Source organism: Aedes aegypti, chromosome 1 (genome assembly GCF_002204515.2).
Source record: "Aedes aegypti strain LVP_AGWG chromosome 1, AaegL5.0 Primary Assembly, whole genome shotgun sequence".
Classification (NCBI taxonomy): Eukaryota; Metazoa; Arthropoda; class Insecta; order Diptera; family Culicidae; genus Aedes; species Aedes aegypti.
The window spans coordinates 112,637,988-112,655,226 of record NC_035107.1 but is presented as its reverse complement, the minus strand read 5'-3'; the positions used below and the strand labels follow the sequence as shown (position 1 = coordinate 112,655,226).

The window sequence follows — 17,239 nt, the reverse complement described above, 5'->3', positions numbered from 1 at the left end:
TGATCATCCATCCTTACTAAACAGTTATAAGCTACTTTATTAACATGATCGATGGAGACAAGAAAAATCACTCAGGCTACGCGAAAATCCCAAACTCAATTGCTTGGGCTATCAAAAAGCGAGCTGGAATTTCACTGAAAAATAATCATTAAGTACACACTTACCATAATTTGTATAGCTGGTGAGATACACAAAGGTGCAAAATTTCTCCTGTCCTACGGTTATTTTCTAAAAAAAAAAGGTAAAAAAGTATATCGAAGTTGTTGAATAGATATTAGGACAATATATATTGGACAATCTTTCCTATAATAAATTTATAATATAGTATTGTTAAAAAACCGGTTCAAATTGTATCGAAGTTATTAAACAGAGATTGGAATAACTTTTATTGAATATTCCCTTTCCATATCTACAGCACCACAAATACAACTCAAAAACGTTCCCACATCGAATACAATCCTAACGATCTAAGCATGTAGGTATGGTTGGTACCGTGTGTAAACAAAATAATCATCATCTGGCGTTCATTCATCAGTGTCAGTGTCGTACTGTCGACACATCAACGGCGACGTCACATGCTTTCGCTGTTTATCTTATCAATTTTCAGTATTTTAATTCGAGTGCTATTGCCCGGTAACTTTTAGAATACGTATATCATCATCGCATCTAATAACCGAGTCAGTCCAGTCCAAGCGAGAGCAGCTAGAAAAGAGTGTGTAGAAAATTGTATATTTGTGGTATCGAAGTCTGTACAAGCAGCAAGTGATTCGAAATGGCTACAAACGATGCACCCGTGCTAGAATCCTGCATTCCGCTGCCCATTGAGGAGAATCGTCTGCTAGATATTATCGAGAAGGCTAAAGATTGGGCTATCATGCATGGCGCAGCTATGCGTTCCAAAGCCAACTTCAGTCCGGATGCCCTGCAGGTGAGCTCTTTCCATAGGTTCTATATAGATACATAGAAGGGAAAATTGTGTAGATATTCGGCGTTTAGGTTTTGTTTGGATGTTATATAACATAAATATAGCTGTGCCGGCAGTTTGTGGATTGCTGCAAGACAACAACACGCACTGATTTGATATTTTGCTTCCGCACTTTGAATTTCCTAATCTCATGTTATACACTGAGCGAAATCTCTCGTTTTGGATTGAATAATTTTTGCCTCTTTGTTTGAATGTACTGAATATTGTTTTCGAAAGTTAAAGTTCAAAGTTTTATCTAGTGTGAACCCTAGACATTTAACCTTATTTTACCGATTTATTGGAACCCCTCTTATCGTGACAACATGTCTACTTGAAGGTTTCAAATAAAGTGCTTTTGGTTTATGTGGGAATATTATAAGTTATGAAGCATCTTCCATTTTTGCAAGTATGAAGAAAAAAAAATCACACTTTTTTGCAATTTACTACACACAACAACTACAAAGATTTTTGGCATTCCTGAGATAACTTGGGTAAGTAAGATGTGAAAATATTATACAATATCGGTCTCAAAATATTGCCTTGAGGAACACCAGCTCTTACAGGACGTCTTTCAGACATGGAATGCTGATGATTAACCTGAAGAAAATTTTTGGTTATTCAAATGATGTCTGTTCGAGTTTATATAATGTTACAATCAAGTCTTCCTGTAAAACACTGTCGAATGCTGTTTTTTATATCTAGGAGAGTAAGATCAGCCTTCATATTTGTTAGAATGAATCAAATTTGTTACATGTGGAAGCATAATATTCCTTTATTCAAAATGAGGAATATGAGGATTCGCAGCTATGAGAATTACAAATCATTCAATCCAAAGCGGGAGATTTCGTTCAGTGTAGCGACTGACCAAATGAACATTTCCCTGTCATGATTACAAGCATTTTTACCGTGAATGATGGCTAATGTTTATTCTTATCTCTTTCAGTTTGCTCCGTTTATCTTGACACCGAGTTCATTCCCGAGAAAAGAGTTTATGAAAGCAGTTGAGCTGCAAGTTACGCTGAATGAACTGATGCATTCCGTTGCACACGATGAAGCATTCTTGCGAGAAACACTGAAGAATACGATTCAGGTTGATGCATTCACTGGTTCCTTGTTTGAAATTTATGAAACAGTGCTGAAGGAAGGAATCTCTCAGGTATGTGCGGTTTGATTTATCACCCTTCCAAAAGCACAGTTCCATCTCTCCTGTCATGATACTCTTCTAACAATACACATTTTTACAAGTACAAAACACCAAACCCAATGACAGACTGAATCACAAAACTCCAAACAAAACTGACCAACTGACAAAAGCAAAATCAAAATTCCCACTCCGTATTGTTAATTTAGCCGATTTCGCTGGGCCTTTTACGATCCGATTTGATGCTGGAAACAAGGTGCGAGAACTCATGCAAGGTCAGATGCGCCCGAGCCAAGCCCTACTGCTGCTGGAAACAGGTCGAAATAAATTCTATCGCCTCGGGCTTTGGCCATCTAGGACCAGCGAGCAAAGCTATCCAAAGGTTTTTACGAGGCCTTCTCTATCATCTTAATTTTCTCTAGACACAAATTCCCCTCAGCCTTCCTTATCCCTAGTACCGTTATGTTTGGGCCACCTGGAAATCTATTGTTCTATCAATGGCTTCCCGTAACTCTACGAATAAGCTTTCCCCAGAATTGAAACATCATCTCATTGTCGCAAAATCCTCATCCATGATCCATCATAACGAGGTTTAATTCCTCAAAGGCATCGCCATCTCTCATCAAAACTCACAACATCATCCTCACTTAGAAATTTCCCGACAGCTTTTAACTTCATTTTGATTGCTCCATAATCACCATAATTCTCGATTGGTCATTTTATTTGAACGTAACAAAATAATAAATGTTTGTGAAATTGACTCTCAAGCTCAATTATTGTTTGCAGTATGAATGTCCTAATAATACTTCTAATAGCGTGTAGCTTTTTATTATTTTGTTCGTTGTCCAAATTGATAGTTGCATGAAAGTATACAATAAATAGTTTTATTGGTAGCGACAAATTCAAAACTTATTACAGCAGCACTAAACGGAATTATTTTTAACTGCATGTGGTTAGGGTTCTTCTAAAACAAATCAAGTGGTTTATTCTATTTCATGGCAAAATGAAGTTAACATAGAACAGCATATTTCCATAAATAAACTCAAAATAATCAGTAATTGAAGGGCAGGAAGCAAAAAAACAAGGCATTTTTATATGAATACAACTTATTGGTATTAGATGAACGAACTGTTCAATTTTGTCTAAATATTTGTCATCTGGCTTTGGCTCTCCAGAAAAAAAGAGATGGTTCTTTAACTTGGGTTATGGGTAAAAAAGAACACAACGGATTGTTTTTCTGAGGATGACACTCAATCCCGATGTCGAAACGTCGGACAAAATTAAACAATTTGCTCATCTGGTAGCAGACCACAAAGCCAAAACAAGTTATACTAACCGATCATAGTCGATGAAACACGTAACATTTAACAATTACATAGACATGTTGCTTAAAAAGAAATCATACATATGTAAGTACCCATTAATGGCTCATACTACTGCAACATTTCCAGAAATCCATAAGACAAGATCAAACTTTCGAAGTGGGTTAATTACGTCACAATTGAATTGTTTTTGTACCAGAATTTTTTTTTGTTTATTATTAGTGATCCCGACAAACTTTGTCTTGCCATTAAACCACATCATATTTTTTCCATACAAAATTATAGATTAATTCTTTCTTGTTTTTTCGACTATTTCTCTACTTATTCTTGACAGAAACACGTGACAGTCCAAGACGAATGCAACAGAGAAAGAATTACAGTCGAATTTGGTTCGTTGCACTAGCTCTAAGTGGGCTACGTTTTAATTGGGCTCCCGTTAGTTGGGCTATAGCCCACCTAAAACGAAGGCAAACGTCATTTTTTGACATAAGACGCAATTTATCAATGTTGGTAGCTCTGTTTTTCTTTTGTTCTATGTTATTTGACAGCTCGAAACTCAGCCCGATTAGTGAAAGTCTTTCACTAAGTGGGCTACAGGTTTAGTACAACGAAGGAAAGTTGACTGTATTCAAATCTTTTAAGGCTAAGTCATTCGTTTTGGCAGCCATGATGATTTTCCAGCCCGCAAATTGATTACTTTGCTTAGCCCTAATACTTGACATTAATTCAAACAAGTATCACGATATGTGCTTAAATGCTGGAAGTATGCTAAATAGGGTGTCCCAAAATTACCTTTGGAGAAAAAATAAACTGGAGGACTCAACCTCCAAATGGTATCTTAACTTATTACAATCAAACTTGTGTATGAGGAGCTCTAAGAAATGGCGTTCAAAAATTCCCCCGTTGAGATTTTTGAAAAATGTCCGTTTTTCGTAACTTATGTCACACAAATATTTCTAGTTCAGCATAATTTCTTTAAATCTATAGTTTTTATATTGTTTGCAGATCCCTTGGGGTTTAAAATATTTGAAAAAAAAAAAAACATTTAACATTATTTTTACACGGAAATTTTGCACATTGATTTTTTCTAATGTTAATGTTCGAAAACTATGATTTTTTAATACATTTTTGTTTTATATCGTCAGAAGTGTGTATCAAACTTAACTAGTATTATAATTTCTTCATAAAAAGATATAATTTTGCAAGAAAAAACTTAACTGAAGATATCTCACCTCTAATTTTACGCGTTTTTATTCAAGATTTACTGCAGGCAGAAATACGACTCTTTAGTTTTTTTTTTGCAGAATATCGTCTAATTGTAAAATATGCTGTAAAATACGATGTGCCATTCGATTTTCTTCAGTTTATGGGGACATACTTTGGAAACTGGATCACATGTGAATGATATTCTGCAAAAAATACTTAGAAAGTCACATTTCTGCTCTAAGTAAATCTTGAATAATTCTAAATTGCGAAAAGTCAGAACTATGATGTCTTTATCAAAGTATTTCCTTACAAAATTTCCCATCTTCCCGTACATAAAAATAATATAAATCATATTCGTCACTCCATACGCGTGTCTTTCAATTATGGGGTACAAGTATTTTAACCTTGTGTCCTAGTCAATGAGCTTTGGTTTAAGCGCCTTTGCTCGTTCAATAACATGTGAAAACTTACTCAATGAGAATATATACTAAGGTGTGTATTAGTATGTGTATTAGTGTATTAGTGAAGGGGAAAAAACGTAAACAAAAATAACTACGGCACTAATTTACATGGCTTCTTTTTGGAGCTTACTCGCTTGTAGTTGTGAAACATTTTGCACTCTAAATGTCTTCTTCCTCACCAAGGTATATATTCTCATTGGATTTCACCCTATGAGAAAATAGCCCTGTTTTGATTTAAAATAAGTAGTTTAATCGGCACAAACTACCAATTTTTACCTACCGTCGTGTACATAAAAGCTACAATAAATTTCATTTAGTGTTTTGGAAAATATAATCCAGTTTCTATGGACGATTCCATACTTAATTCCATATCGTTATAGAACTCAACATAAATGATGCATAAATTATCCATTATGTAGCACAATGTTCATAAACGAAATCGGCTTTACTTTTAAAATCGTCTAACATCTTGTTCAATATTTATAAGAAGAAAGCACTGAGTGGCACTATCGAATTTTACAACTGTAGTAGATATTCTTTTTATAACCTATCGAAATCACACAAACGAGAAGATCTATCCGGATAGGGACGTTCCGATATTGCGAAGTATCGATATCATGCGAATCGAAGAATCGATACCACCGATATATTGAATCAAAATATCGATATATTGCAATATGATTTGATATGTTTGAAAGGCGTAAAATTCTTGTATTGCTCAGTTAACTAACGTTGAGTTTCATACGATTCGCAAACAATTCTTTGAACCCTCAATATTATCGGAATTTTGGTCGATATGGACATGAATCATCAGATGATCTATACAGCGCACTACTTCCGACATTAGGTTTAACGTACAGGGAAGGCAGCGGAAGGCGCTATTCGGTTTAGTGCTAGAAGGGGTATATCTTACACTAGAACATCAACGATTACTCCAGATATTTCATCAGAAATTCCTCCAGGGATTCCTCCAAGGATACTTGATACTTGATGGACTTCAATTCGTTACGATGAATCTGCGCCGAATGGCCATGATTCATGGCCATATAGGACAACCGGAAGGATTAGTGTCTGTATAACGCGAGTTTTGTTTTCGTTTGCAGGCTACGGGACTTTAGATGGTAACGGAGCCCGTATAAAGCCCGACTCGCAGCTGCAATACGCCTTTTCACTTCGCGGCTAACATCATTATCGCATATCACTAGTGTTTCAAGATACACAAATTCTTCCATCACTTCAAACTTTTTACCACCTAGCACCACTTTGCTACTACTAACACGTCCGAACCCACGTTGACCACCAGCTATCATGTACTTCGTTTTTTTTGGTGTTGATCGTGAGCCCGATCTGCGCTGTCTCCCTCTTGAAAGGCATGAACGCCTCTTTCACTTGCCGATGGTCAATCCCGATGATGTCGATATCGTCCGCAAAACCAAGGAGCATATGAGAACGTGTGATAATGGTACCGTTTCACTGCACACCGACTCTCCTGATAGCACCTTCAAGCGCTATGTTAAACAGCAAGTTAGAAAGAGCATCACCCTGTTTCAATCCATCTAAGGTTACGAACGATGACGAAATCTCGTCCACCACCCGAACACTTGATTTCGATCGATCAAGCGTTGCACGAATCAGTCTAATCAGCTTGGCTGGAAAGCCATGTTTGGAGACATAATTTGCCACAACTCGTTTCTCTTCACTGAATCGTACGCTGCTTCAAAATCTACAAACAGATAATGCATGTTGTACTCCCGGAATTTACCTAGAATTTGACGTAGGGTAAACATTTGATTCGTCGTTGATCGGCCCTCTCGAAAAACAGCTTGGTATTCGGCGACAAAGGACTCCTCATACGGTCTCAATTTGTTGAACAGAATTCCAGACATGATTTTGTTATCCAAATTAAAGAGTGTTATCTCTCGTATAAAGGGTACATGGGGCAAACGAGACCTAACCAACTAGTAGGCATTTGGATAGGATCCAAAGATAAATTTAAGGATATATATATATTTAGTCCTCTTCAAGACTCCATGGATTCCTCCAGGGATTCAATCAGGAAATTTTGTTACTCCAAGGGATTTTCCTAATACTTTTCCATGAATTCCCTCAAAAATTTCTTCAGAGGTTCGTTCTGGCTTTTTAAAAAATCCTCCGGGGATTTCTTTAAGAGTTCCTCTAGAAAATTCTTCAAAGATTACCCATTTTATCACAAAATACTCTTAGAATTTCTCCAGGGATTACGTTAGGGAAGTCTCTAACTGGTTTCCTCCAAGATTATCAAGGGATTTTCCAGAAATATCTTTGCAGGGATTACTCCCGCATAATCTTCACAGTGATTCTTCCAGGAATTCCTCCTGAGATGCCTCAGGGATTCCTAAAGCATTACCTAGGTAATCATTTAAATTTCCCTTAATCAATCAAACCTTTCATTGATTGTTTCAGCAATTTACTCATAAATTCCCACAGGATTTTCTCCAGACACTCCTCCAGGGATTCTTCCAGGAACATCTCTCTAGGGATTCCTTCAGAGATTTACCCAGAAATTTCTTCAGGTATTTCTCCAAGAATTACACCAAAAATATCTCTACAATGACTGGCGAAAAAAAAAAATTTTCTGTTTTCTATACAAAATTACTAGGTTTGGCGACTTGGATCTTGGCTCCTAGATCTCCGATTGGGCTGACATTTTATGAAATAGCTTGAAGTTTGTGCAGTGAAACAATTACAGCATTTTGATTACCCACTTTAAAGTTAACGCTCTCCACTTTAAAGCTATTACGTAAGAAATCCTTATTTTTTTTTTGAACTATTTTTGAAACGAAAGGATTTAGAGCAATACACCCTTTGGTTAAAATGTTTGGTTTTGCAAGAGAAACAAGTATGTAGAACAATTTTTTTCTGTAAAATTAATAATTTTTTAAATTAATCAAAGTTGTAGAAAATGCTGTTTTGAGCAACTTCGTCGATGACACCATGTTTTGTTACTTGATTACTTTTAAAGATATAATATATATTTTCATTATAATTCCTAAAACTGTTTATTTTTCGATATTACCTTTGCATTCCGGATTGTACAGTTTAAGAATGCTTTAGAAACTTTTAATACAACTTTTGTAAAGACACTTACTTTACTTACTTTTAAAAATATATTAAAACCAAAATGTTGACATTTCTTTCAATATGGGACATTTGCGATAACTTCATTGTCTGAGTTTTTTACGGCACAAATTCAAGTTATTTCCTAGCGGCGGTAGAAGTTCCAGAAATCGGAGCTCTGGGAGTCAAGATCCAAGTTTCCAAACTTGGCCATTTTGTATGAACAACAGAAAAATTATCTTTTTTCACCGATCACTGTACATGAGTTCCTCTAAAAGTGGTTCCAGATATTTCTTCAGGAATTCTTACAGAGATTTCCTTTGGTATTCATCCAGAGACTCACACATTTTTTTCTAAGGACTTTCCAAGAAATCTTCTAGAGATTAGGCAAGGATTCCTCAAGGGATTCTCCCAGATATTATTCTAAGGATTCCATCATCTATAGAGATTTTTCCATATTTTTCTGTAGAGAAAGCTACACAATTGAAGAATCCTTGAAGAAATTTCTAATGAAATCCCTGGATCAATCCCTGGAATAATTGCTTGAAATTTTTCCGAAGAAATCTGAGAAATTCCACGGCAAAGATTATACTGGAGGAATCACTGGAGAAACTCCTTGCAAAATCTCTAGAGTAATCCTTGTAGAGATTTTCCTGTAGAAATCCCTGAAATCCCTGGATTTTTCTGCAGAAATTCCTGGAATCTCTGGAGGAATCCCTAGAGGAATACCTGACAGAATTCCTGGAGGAATTGCTGAAGGTATTTCTGGATATCTGTCGGAACCGATCTAAAAAATCTAATAACGATCAAAAGTTCTCCCTAGAGGAATCTCTGGCGAGATCCGTAGTGGAATTCTTGGAGTAATCGCTGTAGGGATTACGGTAGAGATTATCTTGAAGGAATTTCTGGTACAATCCCTGGAAGAATCTTGGAAGGAATTTCTGAATAAATCTCTAGAAGAGTGACTGGAGAAACGGTTGGTAGAAAAATTGGAGATATTTCGGGAGGAACTCATAATGGCTGGAGAAATTCTGGAGCTATATTCAAATTGGTCTCAAAACTGCGTTTGCGGTCAAATGTTCTCGGCAGAGATAAAACGTCATTTTAATTATAGGTTCAATACATGTATAATGACTTGTCGAACGATGCCGATTTGTTATATTATCATTGTTTTTTTTCAATTTGGCGCTTCCTTTAGGGTATTCGGATATAATAATGTTATGCTTGTAAGGCCAAGAAAGCCGTTGCGAAAAGAACGCATCTTTTCCGCAAGACCACGATGAGGAACAAGGGCTCGAATCCCGTCCGTCGAGGATCTTTTCGGGCTGGGATTTTTTTTAGACTTCCCAGAGCATGACGTATCTTCGTACCTGTCACACGATATACACAAGCAAAAATGCAAAATCGGCAAAAATAGCTCTTAGTAAACAACTTTGAAAAATTTCTTAAGAATACTAGTTGAGGAAGATGAGAAGCACGCTCTGTCCCGGTTGGAACGTAACGTCAGAAACAATAAGAAGAATTTTATGTTCGGTATGTGGCATGGAATGAGTGTTGGGAATGGTAATAGTTGTAGGCTTGAGTTTTTGCGAAAATCACGTGGTTCTTCTAATACAGTAGTTCAAAATTGTGAATCTCATCAAGTAGCCTATGTTGGGTACCGTAATCCGGGGGCAAATTGATCACTATTTTATAACTTTTTGCTGTGTTGTCCTTCGGAATTCAATTATTGTCAAATAAATTTCGGCAAAACCAGTACTCCATTGATCTTTATCTTTTCATGTAATCGATTTTTCATGAAATAAAATTTAACATATTTAACATATCAAAAAAATAGAATGACGCACTGGGGCGAAATTGATCACCATATGAAAAAGCAGGTTTAAGTGTAAAAAAATTCTCTATCTACTAAATTTGGGTCTCCTGAATCAACTACAGTATTTGATCTCTAGTATTTGATCATATTATTGCAAAATCAAACTTTGAAAATCTACCTAAAACGCCTAAATGTAGGCAATTTCCCTTGAAATAAGCACATTATTTGAGAATAAACGATTTTATGAGCAAAACACTATACTTTTTATACTGTATGATATCAAAAATGAGTTCAGCAGTTCATGGTAAAGTTTAGACAACATTTTAAACACTTATAATTGACATGTAGGCATGGCACCAGTGGATTGTTTAGCATCGACATTTCCAACTGTATTGCTTACACCTTCAAAAAGAGTGAATATTTATATGCAAAACTGACACTTATTAAAATGAAATAGTTCCAAATCATCATTAGGCACCTATAAACTTGAAAACATGGAATGTGTTTGGTGCCAACGAACCCTTCAGCATCCTTGGGAGGAAATGTTTTTCGGTACCGACCTGATCAAATTCGCCCCAGTGATCAATTTGCCCCCGGTTTACGGTACATGAATTTTATAAATCAGTAGTGTCATTGAAGGCTGTAAATGCGGGAAATGCAGCGGGAAATATTGAGCATTCAGATTAACTTTAGATCGAAGTTCATAAGAGAAATGAAATATCACCGAAAGTTCGCCGAAGTTCGGCGTCGGCATTCTACCGAAGTGCTACGCCGACAAAGGCAATCCTTATGCGTCGGCGTAGCACCAAATTAGAATGCCGACGCCGAACTTCGCTGAAGTTTTGACTGCCGAACTTCTAATTGTCACTCGAATTGTCAATAGAACATTTTTCTACAGTAGTTTTGGGTTGCCCTTAGCAACGGGTGTTTTTCTATTTTCAAGGCATTTTGCCTACAGCAGCGATACGCGCGAGTTTCACTGGCTCCGCTGACTGTGATTTGCTACGCTTGCCTACTGTAGTGTGAATTTCAGAACTTTTCCCAGCTCTGGGCATGCTGTCTATTTAAATCTGGATGGAAATCCATGAATTTTAAGCTGTCACATGATGGGACTATGTGATGGTCTGAAAATGTCCATATCACACCCTACCGGAACCGGTTCCGGAATTTTCCAACCAAATCCGGCTAAATATAATTGTTGGTACCCTTGGTGCCTTTGTAAATTGGAATGAAAAATCATGAAATTTGAACCGTCGTATCATACATATGTACATATGAACTTCTTGTTATGATAAATACCAGTTTCTTCTAAAACAGGTTCCAGGTGCCCTTATGTCCTTGTGTTCAAAATGGTCAAACTTTTTCGAAAAATGTTCAGGGTTCCATTTTTCAGTTTCATATCTTTCAGCTAAATAGTGTTTCAAAATCATGGATCCTTAATGCATAATGTGTGACTTTTTAAGCAGCGTCACGTCTAGAGGTCGCTGAAAGCACGAAAACGTTCGTTTTCAGAAGTTAGGAAAAGTCAGAAAATTTTAGATTTCTATCTATTTTCTCTACAAAGTTGCAGCTCCTTGTGATTGTCAATTGCCCAAAATTTACCCCAGAGCACAAGGAAGGTTAAGATCTGCAGTCCTAAGTTTTAGGAAAGTCAGAATGCTGTCGCCACACTGTTTCTGTTGTGTGATTCTGAACACTTTTTCTTATTTTCGTTGTTACTTTATATATTATTTAATATAATAGCAATTTACAAGTTTCATTTCTTTAGAAGGTGTAGTTCCCAATTGAGAGCATTTGGATATTTATTTTCCCAATTATATCCTTTCTACAATCAGTCATCTCGGTAAAAAAAATATGTAAAAAGACGTAAAATACACATCTACATACGTGTTCCGTTAAGGCATGGGAAATTGTTTATTCTGCATGCAAATCGATGCTTCCCTCGCAGATGATAGCTCAGATCATTAATCGATAACATTCACTAACTGAATTGTTGTAGCTTTAGCCTAGTGATCGAAGTGATGCTGTAGATGAGCAAAATTAGAGACAAAAGTTTTTCCAAGCATGATTCCGTGATGGTTTTTAATCGTATGATTGTGAGTAATTACTTCGTGTACTGGCATGTCTATTGGAATAGAAAAAATGAAAATTTTATTCACCTCATACTTTCCACGTGTGAAAATCGAAAGCGCAAAACTCGCCCTCCTATTAGCTTTCAGATCGGATTTGAAGGGACCTAGGAAAAAACTTGAGCAAAGTGGCTTTATTACCTTCCCTTCATACGACAGTCCATCTATATTCCCCCCTAGCTAGCGATATTTGGAAAGCTGATCTTCTACTGCAAACACAACATCCTTTCCCTTAATTCCAGCCGCTCTCGCTCGGTTTACTCCGGTCTGACTATCTGGCAAATTTTCTCGAATCGAACGCTATTAAACAGGTGGAAGTCAACACAATCGCGTCCAGCTTTGGCGGTATCTCGACTTTTATGACACCGATGCATAGGTATAACAGATTCCTTAAATATTTTCAACCTTACATTTAATATCAGCTTACTTTTAAATTAACTAGTTGCTAATGTGTATATTTATTTCGCTGATTTTTTGGGAGTGGTATGTTCTTTTTTTTTTGTTTTAACATACTAGCTGTAAATATATTGCGAAGCTTTTTAATGAAATGTAACTCACTGCTCTCCAAAGTTTATATGATTAATTTCATCATTTTACTTAAATAAAGCACGTTGGAAAAATGAATCGCATATGTCTGCACAAAACTAATCTGATGAGAACTCAATTTCATGAACATTTATTTTGAATAGGGTGTTAGAAAGCTATTCCTGCTTAAACTGTCAGTTTGGCGAACTTTCACAGCAATATTGCCTTTCAGTGGAGCATCAAAACTTCGATGGCCTTCCAAATAGAACTCTAGATTTATTAATTAATTTTGCATGCTATTATCTTTTGTAATGGAAAATGTCAAAATTTGAGCCATTAGTAATAATCTCTCATTTGTTTTTCTTTGCTATGAATTTTGAACTGTTTCTTTCTTGCAACTAGCTACATCCTAAAGGAGTTGGGACACGCTGACAAGCTGGATGATGTAAGTAATTAATGTAAGATTAACTCGTCAGATCAATCAACATAATAGAATACATTAAAAAGATAACATAATAGTTATAAATTTGCGCTACAGTCAACTCTTTCTTACTCGATATTTCGTATCGCGATAGTAAGAGAACCATAGTAAAAGTTTGTTTTCATGGCTACTTAGATCGCATTTGCACTGGTTTTGTATTCTATAACTCGATAACTTCCTAACTCGATGATCCCTTCAATATCGAGTTGTGGAGAGTTGACTGTATTTTCTTCATACATTTGCCAATGGGGTGTCCCAGAAACAAAAATAGATGTCGGAAAAGTCACCTCAAACATAATTAAAACGAAAACTATGCTTATTTAAAGCTTTTTTGTAGAGCAACTCAACTTTTTAATAACATAGTTTAGAGGATATGCCGGATCGATGTATGAAAAATTGCCATTTTTGAAAAAAAGTCATATTTTGACGTGCTGTTCTGATGTTTTTTAACAACTACTGTTTCACCAACATAGTTTTATTTTCTATGAGTAATTTTGGGCATTCGTGTGGTTAAACTTTCTTAGTTTTTTTTTTTTTAATTTGTTTCCCTACAGAACCTTTTAAACCTATGAAAAATCAGTTTCCAGGCTATTTTTTTATAATAAATATTGAACCTAAAATATATTTACGATTTTTCTTCCAAAGCTACCCTGTCCAAAAACTGTTTAAAAGTACATGTTTAAGGAAAAATATAGAACAAAAATAGAAGAAATAGCTGGACAATAGATAAGAACATAGATGAATAAACGACTAATGGTTTAACTGAAAACTTGCATTTCATTATTATTTTTCTAATAAAAGCAAATTTATGTTCAGATTGAACGGATAAGGCGATAAAACGGTGCTATTCTTCATTATATTGCCCGTTAATAAATAAGATCAGATTTTTATCTAATACCTTCTTTTATAAGAATCCGAATATTCAGCATTATTCCAATGACTGATGTATTATTTTATATTTTTTCTCAAGAGGTAACTTTCTTGCGCAGTCTTCTATAATCCGAAGTATTTTTTTTCATAAACCGATCTTCTCTTTGTAGAAAATTAAATTTGTAAAAAGTTGATTTGTTCTGAAACATTTTAGGATTTTTATTTATAGAAATAAACATATTTTTCATTCTAAGATTGAGCAGCATGATTTTTCAAACAATGGTTATTTTCTGGGGTGTTCAACCAACAAGTAAAAAATGCTTCTAATACGCTGTATTCTATTTATAAAAGCTCCCCGCAAATCATGCTCTCTCGGGCTTGTGCGACGGTATGGTTGAGGCGTGGAATATCCAGAACAACCCGTCAGCTGCGATCATGTTCGTGATAGAGGACATCACCTACAACATTTGCGACCAAAGGTTCCACGAATTCTACATCCGTGAAACTTACCCTCACATTGCGGTTATTCGCCGCACGTTAACCCAAATCTTTGAACAGGGAAAGTTGGGGCCGAGCGGTGAACTTCTGATTGGGGATCTGGCAGTGACGGTGATTTACTTCCGAGCTGGGTATGAACCTGGTCATTACTATGGGCCCAATGAGTGGGCAGCACGATTGCTGATGGAACGAACCAAGGCCATCAAATGCCCTTCAATTCACTACCATTTGGCTGGAACCAAGAAGGTTCAACAGGCTTTGGCCAAACCAGGGATTTTGAAGCGATTCATTGAAGATAATGCTAAAATTGACAGCATCAAAGACATTTTTACAGGTTTGTACTCGTTGGACAAAGGTGAGGAAGGCGAACAAGCTGTTAAGCTGGCCTTTTCGAACCCGGAACGATATGTGTTGAAGCCCCAGCGCGAAGGTGGCGGTAACAATGTTTACGGTTCGGACATTGCTGGGGCCTTGGAAAAAATGAACGAAGACGAACGATCGGCTTGGATCCTGATGGAGCGTATCTTTCCTCCACTATCGCGTGGTTATATGATTCGTCCGGATGGAAAAATGCCTCCAGAAATCGTAGATCTAGTGTCGGAGCTGGGAATTTTCGGCGCAATTATCGGGTGAGTATGATTTGCTGGTCGCTGTCATGAAAAATTACTTATTGAAATTCTATTTCAGAACGAAGGATAAGATCTTGTATAACAAACAAGTGGGTCACATGCTACGAACCAAATTGTCCAGTGCGAACGAAGGAGGAGTTGCTGCTGGACTGGGTGCCTTGGATAGTCCATACTTGATTGATTAGGATAAATAAATAGCTAATACTGCTATCACTTCTTGTGACACTATTCCATTAGATGTAGCATGTTTTAAAAATCGATCGGGTTCATGTTTATTTGATACAAAATGAAAATATTTTTAATGAAACTTTGCAGTTTTAGATAAAAGAAATATTATCATTAGGATTCAAATTTAAAAATGTAAAACGTACACTTTATTGGAAATCAGTGTAGCTAAGACACTTTTTTCCGTCATGAGTAAAATTTTTATACCAGCAAGCAACATTGTGCAATATTTTAATGAATAAATAACAATTCACAAATCTGATGCAGTTGGTGTGTAATCGTAAGCATATCATGAATAATTCCACAAAAAAAGCTTGGAGGTTCAAATGGCAGTGTCAAGTATCTGTCAACCATATGTCTAATGAATCACAATCGTTTGCTACGGATCGATTGTTCCGTCGATCCGTTATAGAAAAGGTTATTGGTCTTTCTACTCTTGTAAATTTTAACATTACTGTTGTATCTCCAACATAGCTAATGTTGTTTTTTTCTTTTCGGACTGGACTGCAGCCAGTCAACGATAATTTTCAAACACTGTATCGTTCTGAATACAGATCACTCTGTGATAAATAAGCAAAATGGATGAAGAATACGTTGCGCTGAAGTGGTCTTTTATCTGACTTTTTCACTAAATACATTACTTTAATAAAGCATGCAATTTACCTATTACCTATACCTATAGATATCCATTTACCACTGGACGTGACCCGAGAGATTTTTTATAAACTTTGTTTCTTCTTTTGCAAACGATTTATGCATTTTCGGTAACATATTAAGGGTACACTTGGATTCATAACACTTTTTATATACACAAAGTTTATTTTAATTTTATAGAGTATTTGTTTACTGAACTCAAAAGAAATTCCGTTCCCAGAAAGTTCCATTCCTGGCTTATGAAAAAAAAAATTAAAAAAAGCAGATAAGAAATAATCTTAATATTTTAAAACTATCATATCTATCCACAATTTATTCGTTAGCCTTACTGCCCATATTCGCATAACAGTCCCCTATTCTATGGTATTGCCTTTATACATGGGATTGTTATGCGAATATGAGCAGCTTATTACAGTTGATATGTTTCGCTTATATAAGTAGTGGTCTTACACAAACCTATTGATTCTTGTACCAACCGGATTCGAAGCGAATACCAACTTTGCAGGGTTACTGTCCGACATTCTTGCAACATGCCCTGTCCATCGTATTCTTCCAGCTTTGGCCACCTTCTGGATAAGGTACCGCGGGGCAAGTGGGAACGAAAAAAACGATAGTTCAAACAAATTGTTCAATAAAATTTTCAAATGTCAATATTTTCCAAATCCAACAACACAACCACATTTTGGCAACATATTTGGTGGTGTATGCATGAAACTGATCGAATAATTTCGAAATTGGGAAAACCTTGGCAGAAAGTTTTAGAATGAGCCATTGGACGCAGTTACCTCGCTAAACGGGGCAAGTGGGACACATCCAGTTTCATGCGTCAATCCACATCAGTAAATCAACCATTACAATAATAGGATTGAGAAATCATATTTTTTTTATTTTAAGTACATATATGATGTACATAAGGGATCAACCATAAAATACGTAACGTTTTAGGAAGAAAACCTTTAATTAATAGTATGTCACCTCACATTTAATGTTTACTGAAAATTCCTCAATAAAAGCTTAAAAAGAATTAAACATGTTCAAAATATATCATTTATAAGTTGTTAATTAAAATGTAGCACATAAACAATCAATTATTGACGAAATTATCAATATATTTTGTTATTATTTATATGCATGGCAGAAAACCACTTAATGGGGTGGAATTGTTTTCCATCACTACTTAATTTGGTAGTAATAACAAATAAAGTTCAAATAAGATAGAAAA

General features: G+C 35.9%; 1 protein-coding gene across 2 annotated transcripts; it reads left to right on the top strand.

Moving 5' to 3' along the window:
- Positions 1 to 523: 523 nt before the first annotated feature.
- On the top strand, positions 524 to 16,189 carry LOC5571567 (glutathione synthetase). Of its 2 annotated transcripts, none has more exons than XM_001653655.2 (6): positions 524 to 928; positions 1,908 to 2,120; positions 2,315 to 2,487; positions 13,063 to 13,105; positions 14,363 to 15,138; positions 15,197 to 16,189. In XM_001653655.2, exons 1-6 carry the CDS (start codon positions 773 to 775, stop codon positions 15,321 to 15,323), a joined length of 1,488 nt encoding a protein of 495 aa, XP_001653705.2. In that variant the 5' UTR covers positions 524 to 772; the 3' UTR covers positions 15,324 to 16,189. The 2 variants fall into 2 exon arrangements, with proteins under 2 accessions (XP_001653705.2, XP_001653706.2); XM_001653656.2 differs by lacking the exon at positions 2,315 to 2,487 and adding an exon at positions 12,378 to 12,511 and having other exon boundaries at positions 543 to 928; positions 15,197 to 15,924.
- The last annotated feature ends 1,050 nt before the right edge of the window (positions 16,190 to 17,239 follow it).

Excerpts from the sequence above, each read along its gene's own strand:
- LOC5571567 (XM_001653655.2), top strand. The coding sequence starts at position 773 with ATGGCTACAAACGATGCACCCGTGCTAGAATCCTGCATTCCGCTGCCC. Across the intron at positions 929-1,907 it reads TCAGTCCGGATGCCCTGCAG|TTTGCTCCGTTTATCTTGAC; the intron begins GTGAGCTCTTTC and ends TATCTCTTTCAG. Across the intron at positions 13,106-14,362 it reads ACGCTGACAAGCTGGATGAT|CTCCCCGCAAATCATGCTCT; the intron begins GTAAGTAATTAA and ends TATTTATAAAAG.